Source organism: Pyrus communis, chromosome 15 (assembly GCF_041283825.1).
Source record: "Pyrus communis isolate YQ-2024b chromosome 15, ASM4128382v1, whole genome shotgun sequence".
NCBI classification, from domain to species: Eukaryota; Viridiplantae; Streptophyta; class Magnoliopsida; order Rosales; family Rosaceae; genus Pyrus; species Pyrus communis.
In genome coordinates this window covers 29,811,415-29,823,901 of record NC_142579.1, presented here as the reverse complement: position 1 = coordinate 29,823,901, position 12,487 = coordinate 29,811,415, and the positions used below count along the sequence as shown (strand labels likewise).

General features: G+C 39.2%; 1 protein-coding gene, 1 non-coding gene and 2 pseudogenes across 3 annotated transcripts; 1 reads left to right on the top strand and 3 right to left on the bottom strand.

Moving 5' to 3' along the window:
- Positions 1-1,272: 1,272 nt before the first annotated feature.
- LOC148690837 (uncharacterized) lies at positions 1,273-1,759 on the bottom strand (annotated as a pseudogene).
- A 744-nt stretch (positions 1,760-2,503) lies between these two features.
- On the top strand, positions 2,504-5,185 carry LOC137740534 (Mitochondrial substrate carrier family protein). The gene is made up of 7 exons (XM_068480381.2): positions 2,504-2,850; positions 3,524-3,609; positions 3,686-3,893; positions 3,999-4,125; positions 4,235-4,419; positions 4,503-4,625; positions 4,710-5,185. Exons 1-7 carry the CDS (start codon positions 2,692-2,694, stop codon positions 4,851-4,853), a joined length of 1,032 nt encoding a protein of 343 aa, XP_068336482.2. The 5' UTR covers positions 2,504-2,691; the 3' UTR covers positions 4,854-5,185.
- Positions 5,186-5,518: 333 nt separating this feature from the next.
- Positions 5,519-7,510, bottom strand: LOC137740528 (pentatricopeptide repeat-containing protein At2g15690, mitochondrial pseudogene; annotated as a pseudogene). Its single transcript, XR_015956851.1, has one exon. The product of XR_015956851.1 is annotated as a pentatricopeptide repeat-containing protein At2g15690, mitochondrial pseudogene (transcript).
- A 155-nt stretch (positions 7,511-7,665) lies between these two features.
- On the bottom strand, positions 7,666-9,163 carry LOC137748186 (serine acetyltransferase 5). Its single transcript, XR_015956852.1, has 2 exons — positions 8,673-9,163; positions 7,666-8,346 (listed from the first exon to the last, which is right to left on the bottom strand). It is a non-coding gene; the product is annotated as a serine acetyltransferase 5 (transcript).
- Between the last annotated feature and the right edge of the window lie 3,324 nt (positions 9,164-12,487).

Here is a 12,487-nt window from a genome sequence, read left to right as displayed (position 1 = left end):
TGGGATTTTGCATTTTGGTTCTAGTTAGGAATTTGTATAGTGAGGAAATAGAACATAAACACAAGCATTACTGACACGCTACCTTCATAAAATTTGCATCAGGTGTTTCACGTTAGATTAGGAAATAGATCATTGGACCTCTTGGAATTGGCCTGTATCAAACGGGTTGAGTTAGGTCCAATTTTATTTTTGAAAATATGACGACCTGCTCACCTTGTTTCATTCCAATCCAAACAGGTCGGTTTTGGTTCCACTAAATTTAAACCCGATTCAGCTCGTGCCCGCCCCTAACGTAGATATCCTAGTCAATTGTGTTTTAGGCACTCTTAATATTTAATAATCTTGTCATTATTTAAAATAAAAAAATCGAATTCGATTCCTTTTTTTTTTTTGTTTTGATAAATAAAATATATTGATGAGAAAAAGAGAATACAAGCAGGAAAGAGTAGCTGAAAATACAAACACGCAACAAAAAGCTGCAGCTAAAAGAAAAACAGACAGCAAAGCTAACAACGTTGTATCAAAGCAGCAAAAATAAGCACTAACTATCCATAGTTATATTCATTTCCCGTAAAGTATAGTCATTAGCAACGAAATGGGTGATTTTCAAATAACTCAATCGAATACTAATGGTGGACTTAATTGAGATGAGAACTACCGCATCGGGTTGACATGAGTTCTTGAATCTACAGTTGTTTCGCTCCCTCCAAACATAATACACATTAGCAGGACTTAACTTCAAAACTATCGATGATAGAGATTTTCCCTTGCAACAACTAGTAGCCCACATGATAAAAAGAGGCCAAGGGACACCGCACTTGAATAGCATTGAAGACCAAATACCATCGGTAAAAAGACACTTAAAGAAGACCAACCTACCGTAGGCTTGGATTGCTGAAACTTGTCCTAAGCAGAAGTAGTAGAGTAGATGCCAGATAATGAAGGAGTCCATCGAATCATATCACCCAAGCTAGGATTTGCCACAATATTAGACATAGAAATTTGAATTTCCAACTCTTGAGAAGAATTATTAGACTAGTACCAATTAGAACCATTCCACATATTGCAAATCAAAGCAGTTTTTGGAAGCCTAGAATCAACAATGATATGGCAACCCTAATTGACAACAAGAGGACCTAAAGGATGCCAATTATCATACCAAAGAGATGTTCCCTTACCATCTCCAATTTTGTGGAAAAAGAAAAGCCGAATAGAATCTCTCAATTGGAGAAGCTTCCTCCAATTCCACGATCAATTTTGGAGGGTCTTAATCTACCAAAAGTTCATATTTCTCAAAAGATAGATTGTAGCCCAAACAGACCAAATATTGTCTTCATCGATGAGCAAGTTCCAGATGTGTTTAACCATAAGCACTTTATTCCAGTGAATCAATTTTTTAATCCCAATACCTCATTCAGATTTAGGAAGACACACATCATCCCAAGCAACTTTAGCAACTTAATGACCCGAAAGCTTACTAGACCATAAAAATTTTCAGACCCTTTGCTTAATATCACGGAGAATTTTCTTAGGAAGCATAAGGTGTGAGGCCCAAAGAACTTGCATACTACAGAGAACAGATTGAACAAGTTGTAAACGATCGGCAAAAGAGAGGACCTTGTTCTCTTCAAGCTCTAATTCTAGTCTCAACGCGCTCGGTAAGAATGGAGCAATCTTGCAAATTAAGCTTTGTTGAAATGAGAGGCACACCAAGGTAGCGAATAGGCAACATTCCTATGGCAAAATTGAAAAGAAGCATATTTCTCATCCACACCCGCAAGAAAATTTGAGCTTTTAGTTGGGTGGGCCTTAAGACCAGACAAAGAATTAAAGCCGCATAAAGAGTCCTTCAAGATCTTAGTTGAATGATAATCCTTTCCACAAAACATAAAGAGGTCATTAACAAAACAAATATGAGCAAACTGGACTGCCTCACAGCGCCAATGGTATTTGAAAGAAGGGCTAGCATTTATATTAGAGGTAATTAATAAAGAGGGCACCTCCATGTCAATAACAAAAAGGTAAGGGGACAAAGGATCCCCTTATCTCAAGCATCTCTTACTAGTAAAGAATCTCGTCAATTCACCATTTACAAAAATGGAGAATTTGGGAACGAGATACAGTAATGGATCCAATTGATCATGACAGGAGGGAAGTTGAACACCGCCACTTAAGTAAATGCTCTTACTCAATTGAATTACAAGTTCTTTACTAATTTAATCAGAATTTAATGTTTTATAAATAAATGCTTTAACTAGGCTTTACCACTTCTGTTAAAGTAAATTTGATGTCTGTCAATCCTTCCACTACATCGAACTCTTTTGAGTGCCCAATTACTATCCTCAAAGGGCCATGATTCAAAACTAGCCCACTAATTGGACGGTCCTGATCTAAACAAATAAAATAGAACTGAAAGCAGCTGAACAAAAACTCCGCACCCAACAATTCTTCCCTCTCTCTCTCCCTCTCTCTCGCTCTCTCTCTTACATTAAAAAAAGGGGAATCTTAAAGTCAAGTGCGTGCTTCTCTGACTTGAAGAAACGTTTTCTTCTTCACCCGATACATATAAAATCCACAAGCAGCACAAAAGGAGACGTTTCGATTCTTCAACCCATTCCTTCCTCTCTGCTCCAACTCTTCCTTCAATCACAAACCCAGAATCTCTCTCTCTCTCTCTCCAAGTTTGCTGCAATGTCAGAGAAGAGGGAAGAGAGAGAGATGAACGTGTACCTGGACGGGATGATAGAGTCCATGCCTGTGTTCGCAAAGGAGCTGATCGCCGGTGGCGTCGCCGGCGGGGTTGCAAAAACAGTGGTTGCGCCACTCGAGCGCATCAAGATTTTGTTTCAGGTGACAATTGCGTTAAATTCTTCTGGAGATTTGAACATCAATTTGGTTCTTTCCTTCTTTTTGCCGGGGAAGTTACTGAAACTTTTGCTTCTTGATTTTGGGAACTGTAGAGATTAGTAATGCATTTTTAGTTTTAGTCTGTTGGGTGTTTAAGTTTCTTGGATTTGTTCATTGGGTAGTTTGAGGTTTGATGAAAGATGATTAGTTTTAAGTGAAGCAGTTCAAAATTGAATGGATTGTGCAAATGGGTTTCTGTTGGCTGTTTGATTGATTGAGTAACAATGTGATCAAATAAGTTGATTCAAGGGCTTGTTTGATTCGGTTCGGTTTCCCGATACTTGTTTTTTTCCATGGTCAGTACACACCGTAAGGTTTTTGCCTTTCCGGATATATATTAGATGGATAACTTTTGGATACCATGCCATTCATTCTCCTTCCCCTATCCGAAAACTAAAACAAAAGGAGAGAATTTGTATTCAGTACCTGTGTTAATTTCGATTGCAAGTTTTGTGGTTCGGATTTTTGTGTTCTTCCCCGAGGTGGGCAATAGAAGTTAAGATATGCCCTCTTCTTTCACATGTCAATCAGAAACAAGTTGCTAACTCTTACTGGATTTACCAGTAAGTTTTTGTCGATAAGTACATATGATAGCTTGCTTGTTTATCTTTTGCAGACCAGAAGAGCAGAATACCAGAGCATCGGGCTTTTTGGATCCGTTAAGAAAATTGCAAGGACAGAAGGGCCCATGGGTTTCTACAGGTGGATACTTGAGTAATGAGTCATTTATGTGAAGGGGGTTTTCAAGTTTTCGATCAACTAATGAGTTCTCGTACAGGGGAAATGGAGCTAGTGTTGCAAGAATTGTTCCATATGCAGCCCTCCATTATATGACCTATGAGCAGTACCGCAGATGGATTATTCTCACCTATCCCGACGTTGGGCGGGGACCTGGTCTTGATCTTGTGGCAGGATCTTTTGCTGGAGGAACAGCTGTGCTTTTTACTTATCCTCTTGATTTGGTTCGCACAAAGTTGGCCTATCAGGTAACTAACTGAATCCTGACAAACCTCTCACAAGTGTTGGAGTTGGTTGTTACACCCCAAAAAAGGTTTTTTGAGTACAGCCACATTTTTTTTACTTTTCTGCAGGTTGTTGGTTCACAGAAGTTAAATGCTCAAGGGGTACTGAATTCTCAACAAATATATAAAGGAATTCTCGATTGTTTCTCAATGACGTACAGAGAGGCTGGACTTAGAGGCCTCTACCGTGGCGTTGGTATGAATTTGAAAACTGCTTGTTTCATCCACTGCTGTCCTTGTGTGTTTCTATAGTTTTTGTGATCTTTGTAAGGATTCTGCATTTAATGTGTTAACATTATTAACAGCTCCGTCGCTTTATGGGATCTTCCCATATGCCGGTTTGAAGTTTTACTTCTACGAGGAGATGAAGCGCCATGTCCCTCCGGAGCACAAGAAGAGTATTGTGTTCAAACTCGTATGTGGTTCTGTTGCTGGTGTATTAGGCCAGACTTTTACGTATCCCCTTGATGTGGTGAGGAGGCAGATGCAGGTAATTTGCTTTTCAATGGTCCTCAAAATGATGTTTGAATTAAAAGAATTTGTGACATTAATGGGGGAAAATCCTGCAAACAGGTTCAAAGAATCATGGTATCCAGCAGCCCAGAGATGAAAGGAACAATCGAAACCCTTGTTATGATCGCTCAAAAGCAAGGATGGAAGCAATTGTTTTCAGGACTTAGCATCAATTACTTGAAGGTGGTAAAGAACCTAGTCATTCTTTTCACAGAAACTTCCCATTGTCTTTCGTGTCTAATCACGTTTTTTGTATGTGTAATTCAGGTCGTACCATCTGTGGCAATCGGGTTCACAGTTTACGATATAATGAAGTCCTGCCTTCGAGTTCCATCAAGGGACGAAGCTGAAGCTGTGAGAAAAGTGGTAACCAACAAAAGAAGTACCCATCCATCCTCCCTTGACTCCTAGTTACATTTTCTTTCGGAATTTTAACTTCAAACAAAAGTCCTACACAATGATTCGGAGCTTTTCCTTCCCTTCTAAATTGTGAATTAGGTTGACTTGTTGTACCAACCATACCATTTTCAGCTGTACATTTCATTCTTTGAAGCTGAATAATAGTCCATCAGTAGGTTAAACCCTTCCCTTAGACATCGTAGAAGCTCTAGTTCCACCGATTAAGGTAGGAGAAATCGTCGATTAGATTACTTTGTACAAGAGGTATCCAAACAGGGCAATGTATACTTAGGATAGAAGATTCTCATTCAATTGAATAATAAGCTTCGAGATGAGTTTAAGCATTCGGCGGATTGTCATTATCTTATGCGGTTAAGATCTCTTCGTTCATTTTAGTTCTGATAAATCCTGATCTTACTTTCGTGATTCATCTTACTATCTTTTCGCTTGAAGATACTGGTTCTAGAAACTCGAATTGCTCCGAATCAATGTTTCACAATTATTCACCACTGCCATAGAACCAGATTCCATTTTTTCCCATTTTTCGGCGAAAAAGGAATTCATTCTAAACATGATTCTTCACTATTTGCAGTCCCCATTAGCAGTTGCCACTTTTTCTTTCTTCTTTTCCAGGATAAAACAAAGGAAAGGAATCATACACAGCACCAGACACATGCTTTCAGAAATAAAACATAGAATTAATCGAGCAAACAAAACATCTTGTTTATTTGTTTTCTATTAAGTGTGAATGAATTTAAGTACTAGAATAATCTAAAACGAACGACACTCATAAATTTTGACAAAGTTAATTTCCAGCCAAAAAACTTACTCTGAATTTTCTTGCTGCAGAGCATTGAACATTACATAACTTTGCACCACAGCCTTGTCTCTTGAAAGCTTTATCAACTAACTGCGGATAAGTTTACCAGTAATCCCCACAGGAGCACTTCCCATCCCTGAAATGATGGAACCGCTTGTTATCCCTAACGATCAGCTCCCTCCCAACAATCTTCGACATGATTTTTATCGCATTATGGCAGTCACCGCAGATTCGAAGATTCTTAATTATCCTCAGAGTTTGCCTGGCTGGAGTACTGATCAGACCATAAGCAATTGCCAAACGCTCGCTATGATACTGCAATGCCTGCTCTTTTGCCTCCTGATCGATGTCATGAAGTACGTATCTTGTATCCGGCACATAACCTGCTTCCCTCATCTGTCCTTTCAAACCTTTCAATTTCTCATACGCCTCGTTTGTACTCCGATACTCACCCACCTTATTCTTCTCCTCAAGCATGTTAAGCTCCAAGTGCATCTTCCGCGGAGGCAATGGGATTTTGTCAGCATTGGCCTTAGAAGGATCAATATTAACCAACAATTCCTCCGCACGATCTTCTAGTTCAATATCTCCATGAATTCGCGCAGAGTTCCTAAGAGCCTCCCAAACTTCAACTGTAGGCTCAAATGGCATTTTCTCAATGAACTCCTCGACTTCATTCAAATGACCAGACTTCCCAAGAACATCAATAAGTCCTAAATAATGCTCAATCTCCGGTACAATCTCATACTCATTCTTCATTGATTTGAAGAGCGCAAACCCTTCTTCTACAGCTTCCGCACTAGCACACGCCCCCAACGCCACTAAAAAAGTCTGCTTATCCGGCTCCAACCCCGAATTCCTCATTTGTTCAAACAACAGCATCCCCTCGTCACCCTGCCCATTCACTGCATACCCAGTGATCATCGAATGCCACAAACCAATGCTCCGCTCGCGCATTCTATCAAACACCTTGCGCGCATCTCTCATACTCCCACATCTCCCATACATTTGAACCAATTTAGTGTTCAACTCAATATCCCTGCGAAACGGCGACTGTCTCATGAACTCGTGGACCTTCCTCCCAATCTCAAGCGACTTCGATCCATCACACGATTCCAATAACACACAGAAAACTCCGTAATCGGCGGAAACACCTCGACCCATAAACTCCAACGCTTCTCCGACCTTACCCTCCTCGCACAAACGCATCAAATCCACATCTTTTGAGTTCATACGTAGTGGGGCGCTCACATTTTGGGTGTTCGATTCATTTCTGTCAACTTTTGGTTCATTTGGTTGCTGGGTCCTGTTGTCCTTGCGTAAAGGTTGGGTCTTGTACTGGGAATTGGCGCCAGATGTTGTGGGTGGGGGCGGAGAAGAGCCGTTGTTGCGGCGGCGGACTCTGGGATTGTTGGCGCTGGGGACGGCGGATGTGCAGAGCGGGTTGAATGGGGCGGCGTTGAAGGAGGAAGAAGAAGGTTGGATTTTTAGGACGGAAGAAAGAGTGGGATTGAGAAAGAGCTGGTCGTGCAGATTCGGGTTGACCGGGGATTTGAACCGGGTATAGACGATGTAGTTTCCGGTTGGGGCCCTTGGGGGAAGAGAAGTTAGAGGAGCCATGGTTGTGGTTGTGGTAAAACTGCTACGACCAGTGAAAAGCGAAGAGAAGGCAGATGTGGAACTGATGGGGGAAAATTGGGTCATTTTTTCATTGTGTGCTTTGCACATGGGCTTGGTCCTCAAATATTGAACTCTATTGTCAAAAGTCCATTTACTTCACATTAGCATCTTGTTCGATCAGGTTTTCTCTAATTTGGAACAAATCTTGCAGGATGATTGCGGAATGTGAGCGGTCGGTCGACGAGTTGTTCGAATTTGTCATTAAAGTCCATTTACTTCATACTAGTATCTTGTTCGACGAGGTCCTTGATGTAGGACAAATCTTGTTAGATAGTTGCGGGATAAGAATAATGTCAAATGTTACAAGAAATCGACATAGACGAATTGAACCAATTAATCTAGAATTTTATCATTCTAACTTAATTGAACCAATATAACATCTTAGTAATTAATATTCTCCTTTTTAATTGAAAAAAAAAAAAAAAAGAACTACAAAACAAAGGATTATTGCACTGTTGAAACATTAGAGGCGGGGAAATAACTAACATAACCGTCATAACCGAAAAGAAATTAATTTTTAAAATTCTATATGATATAGTCGGACCACTCGGAGATAAAGGAGGTGTGATCCTTGGACTGCCCAGGCACATCCTCGTGCTTCGACGGCCTTTCCTTCCCGCCAACCAACCTCGCCGGATTTCCCACCTCCGTCGTCCTCGCCGGCACATCAATCAGCACCACCGACCCCGCCCCGATCTTCGCGCCCTCCCCAATCTTCACATTTCCCAAAATCGTCGCGCTCGCGCCAATCAAAACTCCATCCCCAATTTTCGGGTGCCTATCTCCGCCGGCATTCCCAGTCCCTCCCAACGTCACGTGGTGGAGTATCGACACGTTGGTTCCGATCACCGCCGTCTCCCCCACCACCACCCCTGTCGCGTGGTCGAACAGCATCCCCTTTTCGATCCTCACCGCCGGGTGAATGTCCACCGCGAACACATCCGCGATCCGCGAGTGCAGCGCAAGCGCCAGCGGCCTGCGGTTCTGGATCCACAGCTTGTGCGCCTATAAATCAAATCAATTCGTTACAATTTTCTTGCAATCCAAACAGAAAATGAACTATCCGACTCAATGCTCACCTAGAAATAAAATCAATTCGTGCAATCTTTCTTACATTTTCTCGGAAGCAAACAAAAAACTACCTCCTGACTCGATTCACGCTAAAAAATTTAGATCATTTCTTTCAATTCAATTCCTCGGAATCCAAACAGGAAATTAACTAACCTGAATTAATGCTCCAAAAAATCAAGCCAATTCCTTTATTTTTCCTCATATTTTCTCGGCATTCAACAGAAAATTAAATTACCAGCCCTAAATATTAAATCAATTACCTGACAGGCCAAGAAGCCTTTGTAATTGAGCAGGCAGTGAGAAAACGAGATGCAGGCGGGGTCGCGTTCGTGGGCGGCGCAGAGATCGGCGATGGTGGCAGCGCGTAGGGAGGGGTCTGAGGAGAAGGTGTAGAGGAAGGGGTCGTAGAGGAGCGTGGAGAGGAGGGTGGAGGAGCAGAGCTTGTTTCCCAGGTGAAACGACAGCGATCACTCCAGCGACGAGTGCGAGAGTATCGTCGAGTAGAGTAGCTGGCCAGAGCCGGCTCCAATTCGGTGTCGCGACGCGCCTCGGCTTTGATTTGGGTCCACACCCAGGCCTCCGTGCACCTGAGGTCGCCGGCGGGCATCGTATAGGAAATGGTTACCGCTTCTGCTGCGCACGATAGTGGAGGGCTAGCAGTGAAATGGGGCGATGTATGTGCGCAGGTTAAGTGGTTGCTTTACCTTCTGTGGTTTAAGAACATTATCTCTTCTTTTTGGTTCAATAATTAATTACAACGGATTTATTCTAAGATTTCAAATTTATCCTCAAATTCTAGAATAAAGTTTTAACAAAAATTACAATTTCATAAGAAAGGTAGAAAATTGGTGAGAGTCGTGTTTGGTCGCGCTTGCAATCTTCTTCTCTCTTCAACCTTGACACGGCAACGGTCGAATTGCCGGCTACCATTTGAGATTTCGTGCCTCCTTTTCAGAAAACGACCGTTAATCGAGCCCTTTATCAGCGCTGAGATTTTCGCCTCTCAAAAGACCATTTTGCCCATGTAAAATGGAATAAAGAAAACGGCCCGCCTAAATTGGGCTCAAGGCTCGGCCAATGGCACTTGCTCACTATGACTTTCTCTCAACAAAATAAAAATAGGAAAATATCAAAAAACCACCCTTAATTCAAAAATATTTAGAGAGAAAAAAAATCTAATATAAGAGCATCACTAATAATACTAACTAAAATTTTGTTATATAACTAGTTAAATGACTCAAATCTTATTTTTCCTTAAACTTAACAACCCAAACCTTTTTTTCGTCTCTGGAAGCCCAAAAACAGTACAATTTTATAGTTTTTAATGTTTCACAAAAAAATTAACTTCCTCTTCCCAGCTAAAGCTAGCTAGTTACTGTTCACAATCAAGATGAGTACTTTTCAGTCTCTTCTTTAACTAGTTTGCTGGAGATGCTCTAACATGGGGAAATTAGTCAAACTAAACAAAAATCAATCCCTCAATATCACACTCCATGTCGTAGACTAAAAAGCCAATGAGAGTGCGTCAAAAAGCTAACTTTGAATAAGGATAACAATTTTGAAGCCCGCATCTGCATTCTAATTTGAATATTTTATAATTTTGTATGCACTTAAAAGAAAGAGTGCGGGAGATTAAGCCCTAGTTTGGTACTGAGTGATTCTAAAAAAAGTGGCTATAAAAAAAAGCTGGGAGCTTTTTTATGTTTAGTAAACATTCAACTTCAATTTTTTTTCACAGTTTTGGGTGAAAAAAAGCCAAAAAGACAAAGCTGCAAAACTCAGCTTTGAAAAACCAGCTTTTTTTCACATCTGTTTTATATAAAAGTTTATCAAACACTATAATACTACTTTTTTTATTTTCAAAAGCACTTTTACAAAAAAATTTACCAAACACTCTGCTGCTTTATTTCACAGCTGCTTATTCTCATAAAGTAGTTTTTTTCTTCAAAGCACAACAATACCAAACCAGCCCTAAAAAGCTAATGTGATAATCACAAGGGCAAACGCTTTGATACATTGCTTGAAGCCCTAAATTCAACTTAACTTTGGTAACGAAAAGGAAGAGTAAATTGTAGCAATGGTCCCTCAACTAAAAATCCATTACCATTGGTCCCTCAACTTATCAAAATGTGTAGCTATAGTCATTGTCATCAATTTCGTCAAAATTTTGTCAAAATAAGTTATGTTGGAATAACATTTATATAATAAGGGTCCCTCAACTCATCAAAGTGTGTAATTATGGTCATTTTTGTCAACTACATCAAAAATTTTGTCAAAACGATTGGAAGGACCATTGCTGCAATTAGGTTAAAGTTAAAGGACCATTTCTCCAGTTGAATTAAAGTTGATGGACTAATGGTAATGGATTTTTAATTGAGCGATCATTGCTTCAATTGAGTTAAAGTTAAGGGACCATAGCTACAATTTACTTGAAAATGAATAATGGTCAGCAAAGAAACAGGAATATGATACTGAACAATGAGAGCATCTTTATAAATTAATCACGCCTATTGGAGACAAGATGACAGCAAAAGCTTGTGCATATCATGCACTTATGTATTTTGAAAGTCAGTGCACCGTCTTCGTTCACTAATCATGAAGCTGAAAGCTTTGGCCTAGGTTGATAAGGTTGTCTTGAAAGGTAATTTCATGAGCGGATACAAGTTTAATCGAGTTAGCTAGAACGGTATGCTTCATTTTCTGTATGCAAGTTTGATTTCTCTCTTCATATTTAGATAAACAATGTAATTATCCTACCGTTTGTATTCTAACGTATATTTCTTGATTGATGACATGTCACATATGTATATCTCAAGATCAAAGTTGTAATCAAGCATGCATGCATGTTTGTTGCTTCCTCGATATATCTCTCGTCATGGCCAACTTTATCAAGCAAAAGTTAACGCACCAAAGTTTTGCATATTGAAAATTCCTTTGGATAAAGGGAAAAGCAAGTCGATTGAGACTTTAATTAAATTTAAGATTCCAGGTCTACAAAGTTCATTATTTGCCGATTGTTTACCTGCCTAGGATACCCTACATTGTACATTTTTGGAGAAAGAGAGAATAATTTTAATTTTTTCAGAAAGAAGGAATAATATAAGCCAGATACTGATCGACTGATATGATAATATTTAATGCGTTTCGTACCGACTGATACAATAATACTTCATTCGTTTCATATCTAGCTTGGTTGAATTTTCATATCCAAAGTTTGGTATAGAATAAGTTGATTTTTGTAGTATTATCGGTCAATATTGTTGACTATGATCAAAAGTAAGAACACTTCATGATTTTTAACTTTTTATGAAGAAGGCTACAAAAAAAAACGTGCCCATGTTTCCCATGCATGTACGAATCACTAGTTACTTTAAAGAAAGACTTAAATATTAAAATGGTCATTGTATTTTAGTTATCTGATCAATTTAGTCTACGTGTTTTTAATTTGGTTAATTTGGTTTTTGCGTTTATCTCTATTAGCCAATTAAGAACATTTCAATCTAATTTATGCATATATAAAAAAAATTATTATAAAGTTATATGTATAATTATAATTTATAGTTTAAAATGAAATAAAATTAAAAATTAAAAGAAAAAAATTATTCTCCTCCCAACTCTCTGACCTCCTCCCTAACATTACCCCTCTTTTTTCTAGTTCACAACCTTAATCATTTTTCACATTGAAAGTTTTATTTCTTATATGTGTTATTTCTCATTGATTTGCACTTTTCTATAATGAGAGAGGGTAATTATTTCTCATATGATTTTTCTTCTGAATTTTTTAAAAGAGATTGAATGAAATGTCTGTAATTGATTAACAGAGACAAACACAAGAACTAAATTAGCCAAATTAAAAACACGGGGACTAAATTGGCCATATAGCTATAACACAAAGACCATTTTGACATTTAAGCCTTAAAAGAAAACTAAAAGCAAGTCTTTTATTTCTGACTTGAAGAAAAGGAAGGCACTGGAAACATGTCACCTCTAAGGTCCTAATCCTTGAAGAAACTCTAGGGTAGAGAGGAGACATGATTTAGGATGCCCCTCCAATGTTCAACCCTTTAGGGTTTGA